Source organism: Dendrobates tinctorius, unplaced genomic scaffold (genome assembly GCF_039654945.1).
Source record: "Dendrobates tinctorius isolate UK_male_01 unplaced genomic scaffold, ASM3965494v1 ptg000120l, whole genome shotgun sequence".
In the NCBI taxonomy this organism is placed as follows: domain Eukaryota; kingdom Metazoa; phylum Chordata; class Amphibia; order Anura; family Dendrobatidae; genus Dendrobates; species Dendrobates tinctorius.
The window spans coordinates 21,940,701-21,960,818 of record NW_027361788.1 but is presented as its reverse complement, the minus strand read 5'-3'; the positions used below and the strand labels follow the sequence as shown (position 1 = coordinate 21,960,818).

Genomic DNA, 20,118 nt, shown 5'->3' with positions numbered 1-20,118 from the left:
TAAGAGCAGTTTTCGTTGTATTGTTTTTTTCCCACCAATCAGAGAGCTGCGATGAAGCGCTTTAGCCAATCAGCGCTATTCGTGTGGGAACAGTCAGTGAAGATGGCGGGAGGATTGGAGCTGGAGAAGGCGGCAGAGCTGTACGAGCGGCTCCAGGTGAGCGCAGAGGAAGAGCAGCCTCGGCGGCTGGAGGTCTCGTTATGTTTTGTCTCTGTGGTACTGCTGGGAGTTGTAGTGTTACAGCAGCCTGCGAGTCGCCGACCATCACTATAGACTTTTTTTTTTTTTACCCTTGCACTGCCAGTTTTTTCTAGTTCCCAGACGTCATGCTGTGACTTGTAGTTGTGTGGTGGGGTGCAGTGACAGACAACAATTCAGGCCTTTTTTTGTGTGTGTTGTAAAGAACAAAAGGGGCAATTCCAATATTTTATTTTTTGTTACATTTTTATTAAGCTTTTCTTTATATTTTGCTGCAAGTTCTCAAACAACACACGTGTTTTTTTTTGTTTTTTTTTGTTAAAGCCAAACCCTGCCTTTTTGGCAGTAAAAGCGTTGTGTTTGTGCGCTGTCCGCAGGACGTGTGTAATAATAAAGTTAGTTTTATTCACTAATAAATGCTGTTTGAGGCTTTCGGGTTTGTTGTGTGTGTGTGTGTGTGAATGAGATTGCTGACATTTCTTGGTTTGTGCTGTAAAAAGCAACATTTAATTTGCATTTAAAAAAAAGTTTGCATGTGAACGGAGAATTCCAGATCTCCATAGAACTTTATAAGCACAAACTGTCATCTCTTATCTCAGTAACACCGTTCCGTGCATGGTAAAATTGATAAGGCGGTTTTATTCTTCGGGTCAGTACGATTACAGCAATACCTCATTTATATTGTTTTTTATGTTTCGGCGCTTTTACACAAAACTTTTATATAATTATCCTCACAAGCATAAAGTGATCAGCACTGCCGTTAACACCTCCTGTGTTTAACACAAATGGAATCCACAAGAGACTGCAGGATATCATGCCCCAATCTTCGGGTGCTCACCCAAGAAAAACAGGATTGCATGTCCCTATGTAGAAAATGAAGAGTTAAATCCAACATTTATTCGGCACCTTTTAAGGCTGTGTGCACACGCTGCGGATTAGGTGCGGTTTTGCCCTGCGGTTTTTCATCTCCTCAATGGAGGAGATGGCAAACCGCAGCAGAATCCGCAGAAAGAATTGACATGTCAATTCTTTCTGCGGATTGAAAACCGCACATAATCCGCGCGGAAAATTCCGCACCGTCTGCACTGCGGTTTTTGATTCCCATAGGGAATCATGCTACTGTACACCGCAGTAGAAACTGCTGCAGGTCCGCAGCGGCCAGAACCGCAGCAAAATCCGCAGCGTGTGCACACAGCCTAAAAATCTCTTCAGCAGGACAGTGAACAATGAAGTGTGAGGACTACGGCCGTTTTGCGCTCTTCTAAGGCTGGTTTTACTCTTACCGTATTTTTGCAGGCTGATTTTGCGGCCCCAGTGCATTTCTATGGGGCTGCAAAATCAACCCATAAAAATTCAATGGTGTGCTGTACAGCCGAGAAAAAAATATCGTGCTTGCTCGATATTTCTCACGGCGTACCGGCACAGCTCCCATTTAAATCAACGGGGCCACAAAAACAAAAGGGAAGTTTTTACGGCGCGCTGTCACTTCCAGTTTCGCGGAACGCCGTTTTTTTTTTTTTTACTCCAATATTATTTCCATAGTATTGGGGGCGGGAAAAACGGCGATCCGCAAACCTTTTATACGGCACGTTATTGCGGTACACCACGAAAAATGTGGCGATACGGGCCGCAATAACGGACCACAAAAAATGCGATAAGTGTAAAACCACCCTAAGGCTAAGTGCACACGTACCTGAACTCTCGCGGAAATTACCGCGAGAGTTCCGGAATTCCTGTCCGCGGGAAAATCACATTTTAAATTCCCGCGATTTTCCCTCGGAAAAACTAGCATTTTGCAAGCGTATTTAGCTTGCAGAATGCTAGCGTTTTCCAAGCGGTCTGTAGCATCGCTTGGAGAACTGATTGACAGGTTGGTCACACTCGTCAAACATAGTGTTTGACGAGTGTGACCAACTTTTTACTACTAAGGCCGCCTATGCAGCATCAATAGTAAAAGATAGAATGTAAAAAAAAATAAAGAATGGTGTTATTCTTACCTTCCGACGTCCCGCGCAGCCGTTCCCAGTAATCCTTTGCGAAAATGCCCGCGATGACGTCAGTTCTCGCGGTAATTCGCGATGATGTCGCACGAAAGACCGCGAGACTTCGCGATCCCGCGAGAACGGACTCCATCGCGGGCATTTTCGCAAAGGACTACTTGGAACGGGAGCGTGAAGAGAAGCGGGAAGGCTGCGCGGGACGTCGGAGGGTGAGCATAACAATATTTTTTATTTTAAATTCTATTTTTTTACAGGGATATGGTACCCAAAGCCTGGAGGACAGTCTCCTCTCCTCCGGACCGTGGGTACCATCCGCAATTGTTCTGCTTACTTTCCACATGGTGTGCACAGCCACATGCGGGAAGTAAGCGGAACAATGCATTCCTATGGGTGCGGGATCGCCGCGATTCCGCAAATTAATGAGCATGCTGCGGTTTTTACCGCGAAGCGATTCCGCCGCGGTAAAAACCGCAGCATTAGCACAGCATTGCAGAATCCCATAGGAATGCATGGGATGCTTATTTTTCGCGGCAAAATCGCGCGGTTAAAACCGCCGCGGAAACGCGAAAAAAACGCCACTTGTGAACTCAGCCTAAGGGTCACACACGGGTGACCCATAGATTCACAAGAGCGCAAAACGGCCGTCACTCACACTCCATTGTTCACTGTCCTGCTGAAGATGTTTTAAAAGGTGCCAAATAAATGTTGGATTTCATATAATTATTTTAGCATCGCTTTATCCTGAGAGCTGTAACTTTATTATTTTTCCGCTTATGACGCTGTTTGGCAGCTTGTTTTTTTTTGTGGGACAGGATGATGTTTTCAGTGATCCCATGTGTATTTGTAGCCATCTTTTTTTTTTATCGCGTTTTATTGAATCTTTTGTTCGGCGGTATGATGATAAAGCATTGGTTTTTTTTTACGTTGTTTGCTAAAGGGGTTAACTAATGGGACAGTTTTATAAGGCGTGTCGTTCTGGATGCGGCGATACCAAACGTGTACTTTGTTTTTTCATTAAATTATTTATTGGTGCAATATATTTTTATTTTGTGATTTATTTATTTTTTTATTACTTTGTCCCATTATGGGGCTTTCACTTTTTGCCGTCTGATTGCTTAGAAAGCATAAGAGTGGAGGAGCTCTGCTATGCTTTACAAACTGTCAGAGCTGCACTGACAACACCATGATCTGAACATGGTGTAGCTAGTTTGCAGGCTCTGGTGACACAGTGATGTGGAGTGACAGGCTTGCTGACTGTTTCCAATAGAAACCAAAATCCTTTTGATCCTGACATGCATGTTGATGGTTTCCCCTGCTAATATGTCATTATTGATGCTTTCTTTTCTTACAGAGGTTGAAGTGCCCATGTTTAGAAGGAGTGTATGTGACCGAACCCCAGAGTATCCATGAGCTCTTGTTTACCCCGTCTGTTCATCGGTTGGACATCCTGGAATGGATATGTACAAGGTGACATCCGCCATACATGTCGGGCGCTCGTATACGGAGCGGGCTCCATAGCTGAGACTGCACCATAGACTTCGAGTTCCAGCTGCGTTATACAGCTAGCACCTGCTTCAAACAGAAGCAACTGGAGCTGCCTCCGGTCGCTGTTCTTTAACAACAAAAAGTAGTGCAATCTCAGTGGGGTATCCTTTCGGTCACCCATCTTCCTCGTGACGCAATGACAGCTGAGGGCCTACTGAAGACCCCCCCCCCCACCGTCTGCACCATCTTTGTTGTCCTTTTTCATAAGACATAAACGTAACTCTATACTGTAACTGAGAAATATCACAGTGTATGTGCATGTGCACCATGTGACAGTATTATGTGGTCTCTCCCTCTGCAGGGTCCACCCTCCTCTCCAGGAGCAGTTCTTCACTTTGAAGGAGTCTCAGGCAGAAGTAAAGGTGAAAGGTAATGTCTTCACATTTCGTTCTGAGTACAGTGATATTATATCACTGATTCTGCTTCTCTGCTGGAACTTGTTGTGAAGTTCTACCTTGTAATGAAGGGAATGATATTTTGGGCATTATGGAGCATGCACTGTATGGACCAAATATGGTGGGCATGTAACATATAGGAGCATGTTCACACTGGCCATATAACAGACAAAACTGACGCGCAAAACAAAATGAGCACATACCCTGCAGTCAGTAAATGCAAGGCAACAGTGCCCATAACTAACAATGGGGGTCGCAGATGGAGAAGTGTGATCCGTCACTGCACAGAACTCATCTCCTCTGCTCTGCAGGTCTCCTATTATTACCCCGCTTAGTAGTAGTTTAGACACCTTTTGGCGTCTGATCAACAAACTCCATGACCGGGAGCTAAATATGGTGGACTGGATAAAGTGTGATAATGTTGTGAGAAACGTCGCTTTACCTGCCGCGCTGAAAATAAATATCACCTGCGCTCCTCATATTTGTAGTGAAGTAAAAATAGTTTTTTTCCCATCACCATCTATGTCAGAAGTTCCAGAGGTTTTTTTTTTTCCATCTTCCAAAAGAAAATCAATAAAATTTGTGCAGACAGTGTGGAAATAAGTATTTGATAAACTGCAGATTTTGCAAGTTTTCCACCTAAAAAGAATGGAGAGATCTGTAATTTTTATCATAAATACACTTCAACTGTGATAGACAGAATCTAACAATAAAAAAAGTATAATCACATTGTATGATTTCTACATAATTAATTTGCTTTTTATTGCATGAAATAAGTATTTGATAGAATAGAAAAACAGAGCATAACCCCTTCCTTACCGATGAAGTAATAGTACATCATCGGTAAGGTCCCCCGCTTTGTGGTGGGCTCCGGCGGTGAGCCCACCTCAAAGCCGCGACATGTCAGCTGTTATGAATGGAATCGCCATCCCGCTGTCAAAGCTGACAGTAGGCATTTAAATAGCACTACTGGCCGCCGGGCCGGAAGTGAGCTCATCGCCGACCCCCGTCACGTGATCGGGGGTTGGCGTCACGTTGCCTGGACAACCACAGGTCTCATAGAGACCTCTATGGTTGTTGCAGGCAGATCGCTTTGAGCGCCGCCCGGTGGTCGGCGCTCAAAGTACAGCAGTAAATCTGCTACATATGGGCGATCTGCTCATCGCCCATATGTAGCAGAGCCGATCGGGTTGTGCATGCTTCAAGCCTCCTATGGAGGCTATTGAAGCATGCCAAGAGTAAAAAAAATAAAATGTTTAAAATAAAAAAAAGCCTAAAAGTTCAAGTCGCCCTCCTTTCGCCCCAATCAAAATAAAACAGTAAAAAAAATCCCACATTCACATATTAGGTATCGCCGCGTTCAGAATCACCCGATCTATCAATAAAAAAAAAAGCATTAACCCGATCGCTAAACGGCGTAGCGAGAAAAAAATTCAAAACGCCAGAATTACGTTTTTTTGGTCGCCGCGACATTGCATTAAAATGCAATAACGGGCGATCAAAAGAACGTATCTGCACAAAAGTGGTATCATTAAAAACGACAGCCCGGCACGCAAAAAATAAGCCCTCACCCGACCACAGATCACGAAAAATGGAGACGCTATAGGTCTCGGAAAATTGCGCCAATACATATTTGAATCCATTTGGTTATTGTATTTAATTCCTGCTTATCTTTTACAGAGATGGCAAAACTTGGCTTTGATCTGATGTTGTGTAGCGCAGAAGATGTGGACCTCATAAAGGTATAGGTCTGACACCCTGACTGGCACCCCCTCTCCTGACCACCTCATATAGGGTTCCCTTAGTGCTCTTGAATTTTAGCCTGTTTAATCCTCCAAGTTGAGCGGCATCAGGTGTGTATTGCTGAAACTTCTCCCCTTCCAAAAAATAAATACAGTTTATTCGGACTCCCATGACAGCACCACGAGAGAGGGGATCCGCCCTATAGGAACAGGAAACCTACAGATACAAAAGGGCGGCACCTCTCCCACGCATCAGTTGGTTTCCTGTTCCTGAGGGGACGGGATCCTACAGAAGATTTGGATCCCAGGCCGGCCAGCCGACACCGGTAGCGAGGGGGTCTCCTACCTCGGCCTGGTTCGGATTTCCTGGAAGACGCCACGGTGGCCCAGGATGGGTGTCACGGCGGTGGCGTGGACAGCAGGGAGCGGCGTCCGGAGGATGGCCGTCTCCAGGAAATTAGCCGCCGCCGGTAAGTATACCCCCCCCCGGGGATTTCCGGCTCCGGCGGCGCACATGGGTGGCAGCGCTGTGCAGGGGGCTGGCTGCGACCGGCGCTGCTCCGAAGCTCCCGGGCGTCCCGCGGGGCTTCCGGCGTTTCCGGGGTAGCGGTGACGTCAGGGGGCGGGCGGAGGAGGCGCTTCCGGGTCAGCGCGCCACTGCGCATGCGCGGCAATTCCAAGATGGCGGCGCCCATCGGAAACACCGATGGCGCGAGTTCGGGCGCCAGCTGGGGTAGGGAGCTCCGTTAAGGGGGGGGAGGGGCGCGGCATGGATACTGCTGACCGGAGGAGGGGGTATTTAGGCGGGACCCGGGCAGGGTTCCTTGCCTTGGCCACATTACTACATGCAGCAGTGTGCAGCAGCAGCAGTGGTAATGGAAAGCGATCGAGAGCAGCAGCAGCAGCGGCAGAAGCAAGGGCAGCAGCGGCAAACATCACTGCCGCCCCTGGATGACCTTCGGCAGGTCAAACAGAAAAAGAAAGGGTCCCGTGACAGTAATGCGGGACGAAGTGACCAGTCCACTCGTAAGAGCTCCTCCAGGCAGACAGGAGCATCGACCGAAAGAAATCCCCCTCGTTCTCCGGTACTTGATTGTGGCACTGGTAAGTGATCTTCGTGAAAGTTCACTCAGTGACGGGACCCCCCTTCTGTGTTTTTTCTTTTCTAGGGAAAGAAAGCTACAACTAAAAATAAGCATAGGGAATGCGCACTCTGTGCATGCCCATTACCGGATGCATGCCTCAAAAGATTGTGCCACCCTTGTATTCAGCAGACGGTGGCAGATGAGTCGCCTGCAGTAGCGGCGAGTTTGAGAGACATTGTCAGGGTAGAAATGAGGGAAACCCTAAAGTCCTTGTCTCAGCCGCAAAGTCTAAGGGGCGAGGTCCCGGCGGAATCTGATTCCTCGATAGAGTGGAGAAAAAGCAGAGACTCCCAGGCTTCATCTCCCTCGTCCTCCTCAGGAGAAGAGGACTCGGGGCGATTTTGTCTGCCTCTTGACCGGGTAGATAAGCTGGTCAAAGCAGTCAGAGGGACAATGGAGGTAGAGGAGCCTAAGCCCCATTTATCCATGCAGGATGTCATGTTCGGTGGGCTGGAACAGAGGAAGCGGAGAGTCTTTCCGTTGAATCAAAAAATACAGGATCTGATCCACAGAGAGTGGAAAAAACCGGACAAAAGAGGGTCGCTACCACCCGCCCTCAAAAGGAGATACCCCTTCGACGATCCGGCAGTAAGTTCTTGGGACAGAGCCCCCAAATTAGACGCTGCCATTGCGAAGGCATCAAAAAAATCCTCGCTCCCATTTGAGGACATGGGAGCCCTTAAAGATCCCTTAGATAGGAAAGCTGATACTTTCCTAAAAAACACCTGGGAGATGGCGGCCGGGTCCTTAAGACCAGCAGTGGCTTCAACGTGCACGGCCAGGTCCATGATGGTCTGGTTGGACCAGTTGGAGTCACAACTAAAGCAGGGTACATCAAGACAGACAATTCTTGGGGCCCTACCGACCATCCAAGAGGGAGCAGCCTTCCTGGCAGACGCCTCAGCGGATGCAGTGAAAATGGCCGCCAGAGCAGCAGGTCTTTCTAACGCAGCTCGCAGAGCCCTGTGGCTAAAGTGCTGGCAGGGAGACATCCAGTCCAGAGCAAAGCTCTGTGCGATTCCATGTGAGGGCGAATATTTGTTTGGGACTGTCCTAGACGAGCTGCTTGAAAAGGCGGGGGACGACAAGAAAAAGTTTCCAAACCTTTCATCAGCGTCCTACCGTCGCCCATTTGGTAGAAGGAGATTTGGCCAGGGGAGAAGGCGCAACTCTTCGCCTGTTAGAGATCGACCCAGATGGGAAGACAGAAGGAGACGAGGTACGGGCTATATGTTTACACGCTCGTCGAGAGATCAAAAGAAGCCAAACCAATGACTAGCGGTTCCCGTAGGGGGTAGACTGTCATCCTTCTTCCCGGCATGGTCACAGATTACGAATAGTGACTGGGCGCGTAAGGTAATATCCACCGGGCTTAGGTTGGAGTTTACCCAGATCCCGCGGAACACCTTTAAACTGACCCCCTTAAGATCTTCTCATCTCGAACAAGCGGCTTTAGAAGCGGAAGTCTTGAGCCTATGTCAGAAAAATGTTCTGGTAGAGGTTCCAGAGGCTGAAAGAGGAAGAGGGTTTTACTCTCCCCTGTTTCTAATCCAGAAGCCTGATAACACATTCAGAACGATTATAAACCTTCGTTCCCTTAACGAGTTTTTGATTAATCATAAATTCAAAATGGAGTCCATTAATACAACAATAAAAATATTGTTTAAAGGTTGTTTTATGGCAGTCATAGATTTGAAAGACGCGTACTATCATGTACCTATCCATACAGACTTCCAGCAGTTCCTGAGGGTGGCAGTTTCAGTAGAGGGCACAGTACGTCATTTTCAGTATAGAGCCCTTCCCTTTGGTCTCTCAGCAGCACCCAGGGTTTTTACAAAGTTAGTGGCCGAAGTTATGGCTCACTTACGGGAGGTGGACGTCTTAATCATTCCATATTTAGACGATTTCTTGATTGTAGGAAAATCGGTGGGTCATTGTAAATCCCAGATAGAAAAAGCTAAATCCAGGTTAGAAAACCTGGGATGGATTTTAAACTACGAAAAATCCCGACTCCAACCCTTAAAGATACAGAAATTTTTAGGGTTGATACTAAATTCAGACACTCAGCGGTGCCTGCTACCACTAGATAAAATACAAAAGATACAGGAGCAGGTCCTTCGGGCAATGGATAATCCATCTATGACCCTTAGACAGGCCATGTCCCTGTTAGGTTCTCTAACTTCATGCATCCCAGCAGTAAGGTGGGCACAGTTCCATACCAGAACCCTTCAAAACGACGTCTTGTTTAATAGCAGGGCCCTTGGAGGCTCCTTACAAGGTCGGATGTGTCTAAGCCCCTCAACTGTTACATCACTGAGATGGTGGCTTGAGAGCGAGAACCTAGCGTCAGGGGTGCCCTGGATAACACAGATAACCCGTATTATAACCACAGACGCAAGTTCCTTCGGTTGGGGAGCCCATATGGGGGACATAGTGGTACAGGGCCAGTGGGATTCTAATTCTGAAATCTCATCCAACCAGAGAGAACTATTGGCGATAGAGCGGGCAGTCAAGAAACTCATTATCTACCTGCAGGGCCATCATGTGAGGATACACTCGGACAACCAGGTAGCGGTAGCATATGTCAACCACCAAGGTGGAACCCGCTCCAGCGCTCTGATGCAGATAACAGAACGGCTCCTCCAGATAGCAGAGGAAAATTGTCTATCTTTGACCGCGCTCCACATCAGCGGAAAAGACAATGTAAGAGCAGACTTTTTAAGCCGCAAGGCTCTAAGACAAGGAGAATGGGCCTTGAACAAAAATATTTACCGCCAGATTGTCCGCAGATGGGGCCAGCCAGAGGTAGACCTCTTTGCCACCAGGAAAAACAGAAAAGAAAGATTGTTCTGCTCTCTGAACCCCAGGGAAAATCCCCTGGCGGTGGATGCCCTACTGATAAGATGGGATTTTTCTCTGGCATACGCCTTCCCACCATTGAATCTTCTTCCTCTGGTAGTCAGGAAGATCAGAGAGGATCAGGCAAGAGTCATACTGATTGCCCCCTTTTGGCCCAGGAGGACCTGGTTCGCATGGTTGAGGACCATGTCGATAGGCGATCCCTGGGTATTGCCGAACCTTCCGGATCTCCTCTACCAGGGGCCAGTCAGCCACCCACAAGTAGCGGGACTTCATTTGACGGCGTGGTATTTGAAAGGTCACTGTTAAAAAATAGAGGGTTCTCCAAGAACTTAATTGACACCCTCCTAAGAAGCAGAAAATTAACCACCACTAATATCTATGCTAGGACCTGGAAACGCTTCCTGTCCACCTTTCACTTTGACATCAGAGATGGAATTCCCACGAAACAGATTCTGGAATTTCTCCAGAAAGGTTTCGAATTGGGTCTCTCCACAAGCACGCTAAAAGTACAAGTTTCAGCCTTAGGGGCCCTGTTTGCAGCTGATATTGCAAAAGATTATTGGGTAGCAAGGTTCATCAGAGCAGCGGCCAGATCGAGACCTATACACAAAGACAGATGCGTACCGTGGGACTTAAACTTAGTCCTTACAGCCATGACAGAAAGTCCGTTTGAACCTTTAGATTCCGCCTCACTAAAGATTATATCTCTTAAGACCGCATTCCTGGTAGCAATAACATCCGCACGTAGGGTGAGCGACATACAGGCACTCTCCAGATTGCCTCCTTACACAGAGTTCTTACAGGATAGAGTGATCCTAAGGCCAGATCCAGCATACCTTCCCAAGGTAGCAACACAATTCCACAGGACACAGGAGATAGTTCTGCCTTCCTTCCTCCCTAACCCAACCAACCCTAAAGAGCAGAAACTCCAGACGTTAGATATTAGAAGATGCTTACTGACATATTTAGCAGCCACGGATCCTTGGAAGAAGGAGAACGCATTATTCCTATCCTTCCAAGGTTCCAGGAAAGGATACAGAGTATCAAAACGCACATTAGCAAGGTGGATTAGGGAGGCTATCTCTCTTGCCTACACAGCAGGTGGTGGTCCGGCTCCACAGAACCTGAGGGCACATTCCACTCGGGCCATGGCATCATCCTGGGCGGAGAGATCTGGAGTATCAATTGATCAAATATGTAAGGCGGCCACCTGGTCATCTCCTTCCACCTTTTTTAACCACTATCGGTTAGACATGGGTGCCTCCTCAGACCTCACCTTCGGGCTAAGGGTGCTGCAGGCTGTAGTCCCTCCCTAAGTTAGTTTACATCTCTGTAATTCTCTCGTGGTGCTGTCATGGGAGTCCGAATAAAGTATTAAGTTACGTACCGGTAACGGTATTTTTCGGAAGCCCATGACAGCACCCTTAGTTCCCTCCCTTGTTCACGTATAGAGGTGCACTCCTTTAGAAGATTGTTTATAGAATCACCATAGGTGGGAGATGGTATGAAATAATTCGGTTAAATAGGGTAGATAGGTTGTATATATCATATGTTGTGTACTAACCATGGTAGCCTCTCAAGCTCTGTAATCCAACTGATGCGTGGGAGAGGTGCCGCCCTTTTGTATCTGTAGGTTTCCTGTTCCTATAGGGCGGATCCCCTCTCTCGTGGTGCTGTCATGGGCTTCCGAAAAATACCGTTACCGGTACGTAACTTAATATTTTTTGACGTTTTAAAGCTGGCGGTCAGCTTGCACCCATCTCTCGTCTACGGTCAGATTTAGTTATCCACTTATTGTACCATTGTGGCTACAGCCGCTCCACATGCTCGGACTTTCATATCTTTCATTACACATTGTATTCTGTATAGATGAAAGGTCGCACTCAACGGGATAGTGAAATGCTGCTTTATTATAACATGTTAATACATGTCAGGTCGGAATTATTTAGCGAGTGCGTGAAGTCTGACAACGGCCGTTTCGCGCTATTCAAGAGCTTCTACGGGTCTACAAGCAGGAGGAAATGACGTATTAATATGCTAAACGCATCCTGCCGTCTCTCCTCCTACCACAGCTGTTGTCTAAATGACAAGTGATATAAAAAACATGTGAAGATACATACAATAAAATATTCATGCATAGCACATACATAATTTGCATTACTTTAGCTAGAGAGATTTTTTTTAATTGCCTGGAAAAATTAATATCCATTACTCTATTCACTACCTGTATTTTTAAATACATATATGCCACTGGACTAATTTCTTATCTAACCTTAACGGGTCATCATTAAAGATTTATATTAACCCCTTTCTGACATCAGATGTACAGTGGGGAAAAAAAGTATTTAGTCAGTCAGCAATAGTGCAAGTTCCACCACTTAAAAAGATGAGAGGCGTCTGTAATTTACATCATAGGTAGACCTCAACTATGGGAGACAAACTGAGAAAAAAAAATCCAGAAAATCACATTGTCTGTTTTTTTTCATTTTATTTGCATATTATGGTGGAAAATAAGTATTTGGTCAGAAACAAAATTTCATCTCAATACTTTGTGATATATCCTTTGTTGGCAATGACAGAGGTCAAACGTTTTCTGTAAGTCTTCACAAGGTTGCCACACACTGTTGTTGGTATGTTGGCCCATTCCTCCATGCAGATCTCCTCTAGAGCAGTGATGTTTTTGGCTTTTCGCTTGGCAACACCGACTTTCAACTCCCTCCAAAGGTTTTCTATAGGGTTGAGATCTGGAGACTGGCTAGGCCACTCCAGGACCTTGAAATGCTTCTTACGAAGCCACTCCTTCGTTGCCCTGGTGGTGTGCTTTGGATCATTGTCATGTTGAAAGACCCAGCCACGTTTCATCTTCAATGCCCTTGCTGATGGAAGGAGGTTTGCACTCAAAATCTCACGATACATGGCCCCATTCATTCTTTCATGTACCCGGATCAGTCGTCCTGGCCCCTTTGCAGAGAAACAGCCCCAAAGCATGATGTTTCCACCACCATGCTTTACAGTAGGTATGGTGTTTGATGGATGCAACTCAGTATACTTTTTCCTCCAAACACGACAAGTTGTGTTTCTACCAAACAGTTCCAGTTTGGTTTCATCAGACCATAGGACATTCTCCCAAAACTCCTCTGGATCATCCAAATGCTCTCTAGCAAACTTCAGATGGGCCCGGACATGTACAGGCTTAAGCAGTGGGACACGTCTGGCACTGCAGGATCTGAGTCCATGGTGGCGTAGTGTGTTACTTATGGTAGGCCTTGTTACATTGGTCCCAGCTCTCTGCAGTTCATTCACTAGGTCCCCCCGCGTGGTTCTGGGATTTTTGCTCACCGTTCTTGTGATCATTCTGACCCCACGGGGTGGGATTTTGCGTGGAGCACCAGATCGAGGGAGATTATCAGTGGTCTTGTATGTCTTCCATATTCTAATTATTGCTCCCACAGTTGATTTCTTCACTCCAAGCTGGTTGGCTATTGCAGATTCAGTCTTCCCAGCCTGGTGCAGGGCTACAATTTTGTTTCTGGTGTCCTTTGACAGCTCTTTGGTCTTCACCATAGTGGAGTTTGGAGTCAGACTGTTTGAGGGTGTGCACAGGTGTCTTTTTATACTGATAACAAGTTTAAACAGGTGCCATTACTACAGGTAATGAGTGGAGGAAAGAGGAAACTCTTAAAGAAGAAGTTACAGGTCTGTGAGAGCCAGAAATCTTGATTGCTTGTTTCTGACCAAATACTTATTTTCCACCATAATATGCAAATTAAATGAAAAAAAAACAGACAATGTGATTTTCTGGATTTTTTTTTCTCAGTTTGTCTCCCATAGTTGAGGTCTACCTATGATGTAAATTACAGACGCCTCTCATCTTTTTAAGTGGTGGAACTTGCACTATTGCTGACTGACTAAATACTTTTTTTCCCCACTGTACTATCCCGTCCATGGCACCCTGGCTCCTATGCCCATGGACGGGATAGTACGTCTAGAGCGATCGGCGGCGCCCACGTGGTGAGCACCGCTGATCGCAGCCGGGTGTCAGCTGATTGTCACAGCTGACACCCGGCACAATGTGTTAGGGGCGGTCACGGACCGCCCCCGACACATTAACCCCTTGCACACCGCAATCAAACATGATCGCGGTGTACCAGGGTTAAAGGGAAGCATCGGCAGGGAGGGGGCTCCCTCCGTGCTTCCCTGAGCCCCCCACGGCAGCGCAATGTGCAGCGCTGCTGCGGGGGGCTCCTTCCCTGCAGGCCCCCGAATCCAAGATGGCGACGGGGGCCTGCAGGGAGCTGACTTCCTCAGTGCCTGCAAAGCGCAGGCATGAGGAAGTCTGCAGCAGTGCCTGTGACAGATCGCTGATCTGTCACAGTGATCTGTGATGTTGACAGATCAGCGATCTGTCACAGGACAGTGATGTCCCACCTGGGACTATGTAATAAAGTTTAAAAAAAAAAAAGTGTTAAAATAATTTTTAAAAAAATCGCCAAATAAATTAGAAAAAAAAAATTCCCCCAATAAATCCATTTTTTGGAAATAAAACAAAAACCAATAAAAGTACACATATTTGGTATCGCCGCATCCGTAACGACCCGCCCTATAAAACTGTCCCATTAGTTAACCCTTTTAGCGAACCTCTTAAAAAATAAAAATAAAAAGCGAAGCAAAAAATTATGATTTATTATCATACCGCCAAATAAAAAGTATAATAACGCGCGATCGAAAAGACGCATATAAATATCCATGGTACCGCTGAAAACGTCATCTTGTCCCGCAAAAAACGAGTCGCCATACAGCATCTTCAGCGAAAAAATAAAAAAAATTATAGCTCGCAGAATAAAGCGATGCAAAAATAATTATTTTTATATAAAATAGTTTTCATTGCATAAAACCGACAAAACCTAAAAAAAGACCTAATTGAGGTATCGCTGTAACCGTACTGACCCGAAGAATAAAACCGCTTTATCAATTTTACCGCACGCGGAACGGTGTAAACACACCCCCCAAAAGAAATTCATGAAACGCTGGTTTTTGTTCATTCTGCGTCCCAAAAATCGGAATAAAAAGCGGTCAAAAAATGTCACGTGCCCGAAAATGGTACCAATAAAAACGTCAACTCGTCCCGCAAAAAATAACACCTCACATGACTCGGTGGGTCAAAATATGGAAAAATTATAGCTCTCAATATGTGGTGATGCAAAAACTATTTTTACAATAAAAAGCGTCTTTTAGGCTGTGTGCCCACGATGCGATTTTTAAGCGTTTTTTTGCCGCGATTTTCGGCGCGAAAACGTTTAAAAATCGTGTACAGAACGCCCCCCCAATGCATTCCTATGGCATTCCGCACATGCTGTGCTAATGCTGCGCTTTTTTTCGCAGCATGCTCATTCTTTTGTGCGGAATCGCAAAGAAATGCCGCGATTCCGCACCCATAGGAATGCATGAGAATCGCTTACTTCCCGCATGTGGCTATGCCCACCATGCGGGAAGTTAAGGGTCTCATGTGCGGTTGGTACCCACGGTGTGGAGGAGAGGAGACTGTCCTCCAGGCCCTGGGTACCATACGCCTGTAAAAAAAAATCGGGGTATATTTACCTTCCGACGTCCCGCGCTGCATTCCCGGGCCTCAGCGTTCCCAGTAATGCCTTGCGGCACGGTCCTGTGATGACGTAGTCTCGCGTGACTCTAGCGGTCTCGCGAGATCTCTATAGTAACGCGAGACCAACATCATCACAGGTCTCGCAAGGCATCGCTGGGAACGCTGAGGCCCGGGATGGCAGCGCGGGACGTCGGAAGGTAAATATACCCCGATTTTTTTTTTTTTTTTTTTTTTTTTTTTTTAACATTCTATCTTCCTTGGGGGGGTCTAGTTTCCAAAATGGGGTCACTTGTGGGGGGTTTCCACTGTTTAGGTACATCAGGGGCTCTCCAAACGTGACATGGCGTCCGATCTGAATTCCAGCCAATTTTGCATTGAAAAGTCAAACGGCGCTCCTTCCCTTCTGAGCCCTGCCATGCGCTGAAACAGTGGTTCCCCCCCACATATCAGGTATCAGTGTACTCGGGACAAATTGCACAATAACTTTTGCAGTCCAATTTCTCCTGTTACCCTTGGTAAAATAAAAAAATTGAACCTGAAGTATTTTTTTTTGTGAAAAAGTTAGATGTTCATTATTTTTTTTTTTTTTTTTTTTTTTTTTTAATATTCAAAAAATTCCTGTGAAGCACCTGAAGGGTTAATAAACTTCTTGAATGTGGTTTTGAGCACCCTAAGGGGTGCAGTTTTTAGAATGGTGTCACTTTTGGGTATTTTCTATCATATAGACCCCTCAAAGTGGCTTCAAATGTGATGTGGTCCGTAAAAATAAAATGGTGTTGCAAAAATGAGAAATCTCTGGTCAATTTTTAACCCTTATAACTTCCTAACAAAAAAAAAAATTTTAGTTCCAAAATTGTGCTGATGTAACGTAAACATGTGGGAAATGTTACTTATCAAGTTTTTTGTGTGCCGTATCGCTGTGATTTAAGGGCATAAAAATTCAAAGTTGGAAAATTGCGAAATTTTCCCTAAATTTCCATTTTTTTTTTCACAAATAAACGCAAGTTATTTGAATGAAATTTTACCACTATCATGAAGTACAATATGTCACAAGAAAACAATGTCAGAATCACCGGGATCCATGGAAGTGTTCCAGAGTTATGACCTCATAAAGGGACAGTGGTCAGAATTGTAAAAATTGGCCCGGTCATGAACGTGCAAACCACCCTTGGGGGTTAAGGGGTTAATCTATGAAGACTTTCATCAAAATCACTTACTTCTTTTGAACAATACTTCCTATATTTCTTAACTATTTCTTAATACAATAGTAGGCATAATCACGTTAAGAAATATAGGAAGTATTTATAACTATCTATGGTTTGATTTCTGTGTCTAGCAAACAGACAATCCCTGCATATGTTGCGGCTGTCGAACAGCCGTGGGAACTCGAACATATTTTTCGAGCACGACGAAGACCCTCAGTTAGCACCCGAGCATGCTCAGATAACACCTTATCTAAGAACGTTTGGTCATCACTAGTTATGAATTTCAGGCAAACCTTCCATGATATCATTCCTTTTCTATGCTCTGCAGGGGAATGTCAGTCCGGATCGACAGCTGTCCTTCATGAGCCAGTTACTGGACATCATTCAGACTTGTGATGAAGCGTAAGGCGATGATTTTATCTACACTGATGTCTTTTAAATCTGTGGGGAGGACCCTGTTGCACTCCAGACCCCCGGGAGTTCTGCGCTGAAATACCAGAGACACGTGGACTTGTTCCCAATATCTGTGTAATAATGCCACGTCTCCCTCTTCCCCCCCCCCCATTACAGCGGTGACAAGAACCTCCTAACCTGCGCTCGTGAGAATGAGGATCTTCTAAAGGAACTATTCTCAAGTCCTCACTTCCAAGCAACCCTGACGCCGGAGTGCAATCCCTGGCCGACGGACCTGAAACCTCTCCTAGTCCCAGAGGAACTGCTGAAAAGGTAGTAAATGTGAAATTCCAGCTGCAAACATGACAATCTGTAGGAGCGGTTTTTTTTTTTTTATACCAAGTCTCAACACTGTCAGGAATTAATAAAAAGTCTTTTTAAATTTGTAGTGCCACTATGGTCTACAGGATGTACCTGGTATTGCTGCGTATCTTTTTATGTGGGCTGCAATACCAGACCCTACCTGGGCTAAATGGATCTTTTTTGTTTGCGCAGTTTAGTCAGAGGCGATCTAGGCTTTCTGGCACCCGGGGCAAGAATTTGGTTCGGCGCCCCACCACCACCACCAAGTACATATGCGACTTGCACACTTAGCCATGTACCCATGAGCTGCTCTCCCTAATGCTCTCAATGTTCAGTAAAAAAAACTGAAAGCCGGAAGATAAGCTCGTTGTCACAGGACCATAACTATGAAAATCGCATATGAGTGAAGTGTCCATGTCATGACACTGGAACCTGCAGAGCTGAATCCGGACATTGCAGCTTCTGAATTCTCACAACTAATGCACTGCACACTTTTAGGATTCTCCCTTGCCGATGTACAGTAATGTCAGCACAAGTATGTGATTTATATACTTCTGGCCACATTCCGACTAGACGTGCCCGGCCTCGCTCTGTTCATTTTCATTGAGTGAGGCCACACATGTCTAGTCAGCATGTGACCGCATGTATGTAAATTACCGGCACGAGAGAATCCTAACAGCGTTCAGTGAGCACTGTGAGAATTCAGAAGTCTGCAGTCACATAAAATGACTGCAGACTCAATACAAACCTGGACAACCCCTTTTTGATGTTCCTAACAAATAAAAACATTTGTGATCCTGACTAATTCTCATAACACTTACATCCAGGTACCTTTTTAGATGACGTCTCTGGAGTTGTTCTCCTTATCTTCTTCTTGTCCAGACCCCATGATGAGTTTTCTTCTCCACAGCCGTCTCTGCAGACATCCATCTTCTCCGGTCTTTTGCAACAAATCTCCACACGATCCCCTTAAAGATAGAAGTGTCATTATAATGCCCCTAAATACAAATATCTGCAATATACTGTCGCCTCACACTATTCCCCTCCCTCCTCATACTGTCTCCTCTAACATCCTCCTGTTCACCATACTGTCTCCTCATTTATTTACCCCCTCACTCTCTATACTGTCTGCTCACACATACCCAACTCCCCATACTGTGTCTGCACACATCCCTTCACCCTCACTCCCCATACTGTGTCCACATACATTAACCCGTTCACTCCCCATACTGTCTGCACCCATCCCCCATACTGTTTCCTCATACATACTGTGTCCTCAAATCTCCCCCCACACATTAAATAACCCTCCATCCCCACTCCAAATCCCTCACACACATTAAATAACCCCCATCCACGCTCCAAATCCCTCACACACATTAAATAACCCCCATTCCCGCTCCAAATCCCTCACATTAAATAACCCCCTCACACACATTAAATAACCCCCATCCACACTCCAAATCCCTCACACACATTAAATAACCCCCATTCCCACTCCAAATCCCTCACACACATTAAATAACCCCCCTTCCCTACTCCCAAATCCCCCCTCCACACATTATGTACCCCCACTCGAAATCACCCACACATTAACCCCATCCCCACTCCAAATCCCCCCCCCACACATTAACCCCCACACACATTAATTCCATCCCCACTCATTAACCCCCATCCCCACACATTAACCCCCCCCCCCCACATTAATTCCATCCCCACTCATTAACCCCCATCCCCACTCATTAACACCACCCCATCTTCGGTGGTTCTTCAGCTCCACATTGGAGCGTACTTACCACCAGCGCTGAGCGTTCGCTCTGGGCGCCGGGGAGTGACGTCAGCAGCGTGATCACATGCCCTGATCACGCTGCTGACGTCGCTCTGGCCCGACGGTCAGAGCTGCAATTGTACTGGCGTCTGTATAGACGCCAGTACAATTGCTCCCTGGGAGCCGGCATGTGCGGTACCTTCTCTGCGCCATCTGTCAGCTTGACAGCTGACAGAGAACCGCCGACTCTCAGGCTGTGGGGGGGCGGCAGAACGCAGCCGCCAGGGAGGACACTGCGGACCGCTGCATTAGGCGACCCGGACTGCGCCCCCTGCCGGCTGCCCCCCCCCAGATACGCCCCTGAGTTTAGTAACATGTTGAAAGAGGTGCTTGTTCTCCAGAGGTGCAATCGTAGTCACCCATTTTATATGATCGCTTTAGTCTTTTGGACCCTTTCCTTCTGACAAGTTTAAAAAAAAAAAATATATGGATCTAAAAACTACTACTTTTCTCCTGCTATTGTAGCCAGAGGACATTATCTGTTCTGTGTTCTGGTCATTACCATCGTAGTAGTGGAATTAACCTTTTAGGCTACTTTCACACTTGCGTTTTTTTGCGCTGCGTTTTTGAGCATACATGCGCATACGTTTTGTTTTTTTTTCCTATACTTAACATGGGTGCGCATTGTGATGCGTTTGTACGCGTTTGTACGTGCATGCGTTTTTTTGTAGTGTGCACCCGGGCGCACAAAATGCATCCTGTTGCATTTTTTTGTGCGTCCGACCTGTCTCAAAAAAATGCATGCGCACGCAATGCGCACAAAATTCACCCAAAACCCATTAAAGTCTATGGGAGCGCTGACATGCGCATGGTCATGCGCACGTCATCGCAAAAAAAGCATGC

General features: G+C 46.1%; 1 protein-coding gene across 1 annotated transcript in view; it reads left to right on the top strand.

The window, feature by feature from the left end:
• HAUS7 (HAUS augmin like complex subunit 7) overlaps window positions 1-20,118 on the top strand; it is a 30,943-nt gene continuing 10,825 nt past the window's right edge. The window contains exons 1-6 of the mRNA XM_073590898.1: window positions 1-156; window positions 3,550-3,665; window positions 4,045-4,112; window positions 5,819-5,880; window positions 17,023-17,096; window positions 17,265-17,420. Coding sequence (XP_073446999.1) covers window positions 52-156; window positions 3,550-3,665; window positions 4,045-4,112; window positions 5,819-5,880; window positions 17,023-17,096; window positions 17,265-17,420 — 581 coding nt within the window. The 5' untranslated portion in view covers window positions 1-51. The remainder of the gene's footprint in view (window positions 157-3,549; window positions 3,666-4,044; window positions 4,113-5,818; window positions 5,881-17,022; window positions 17,097-17,264; window positions 17,421-20,118) is intronic.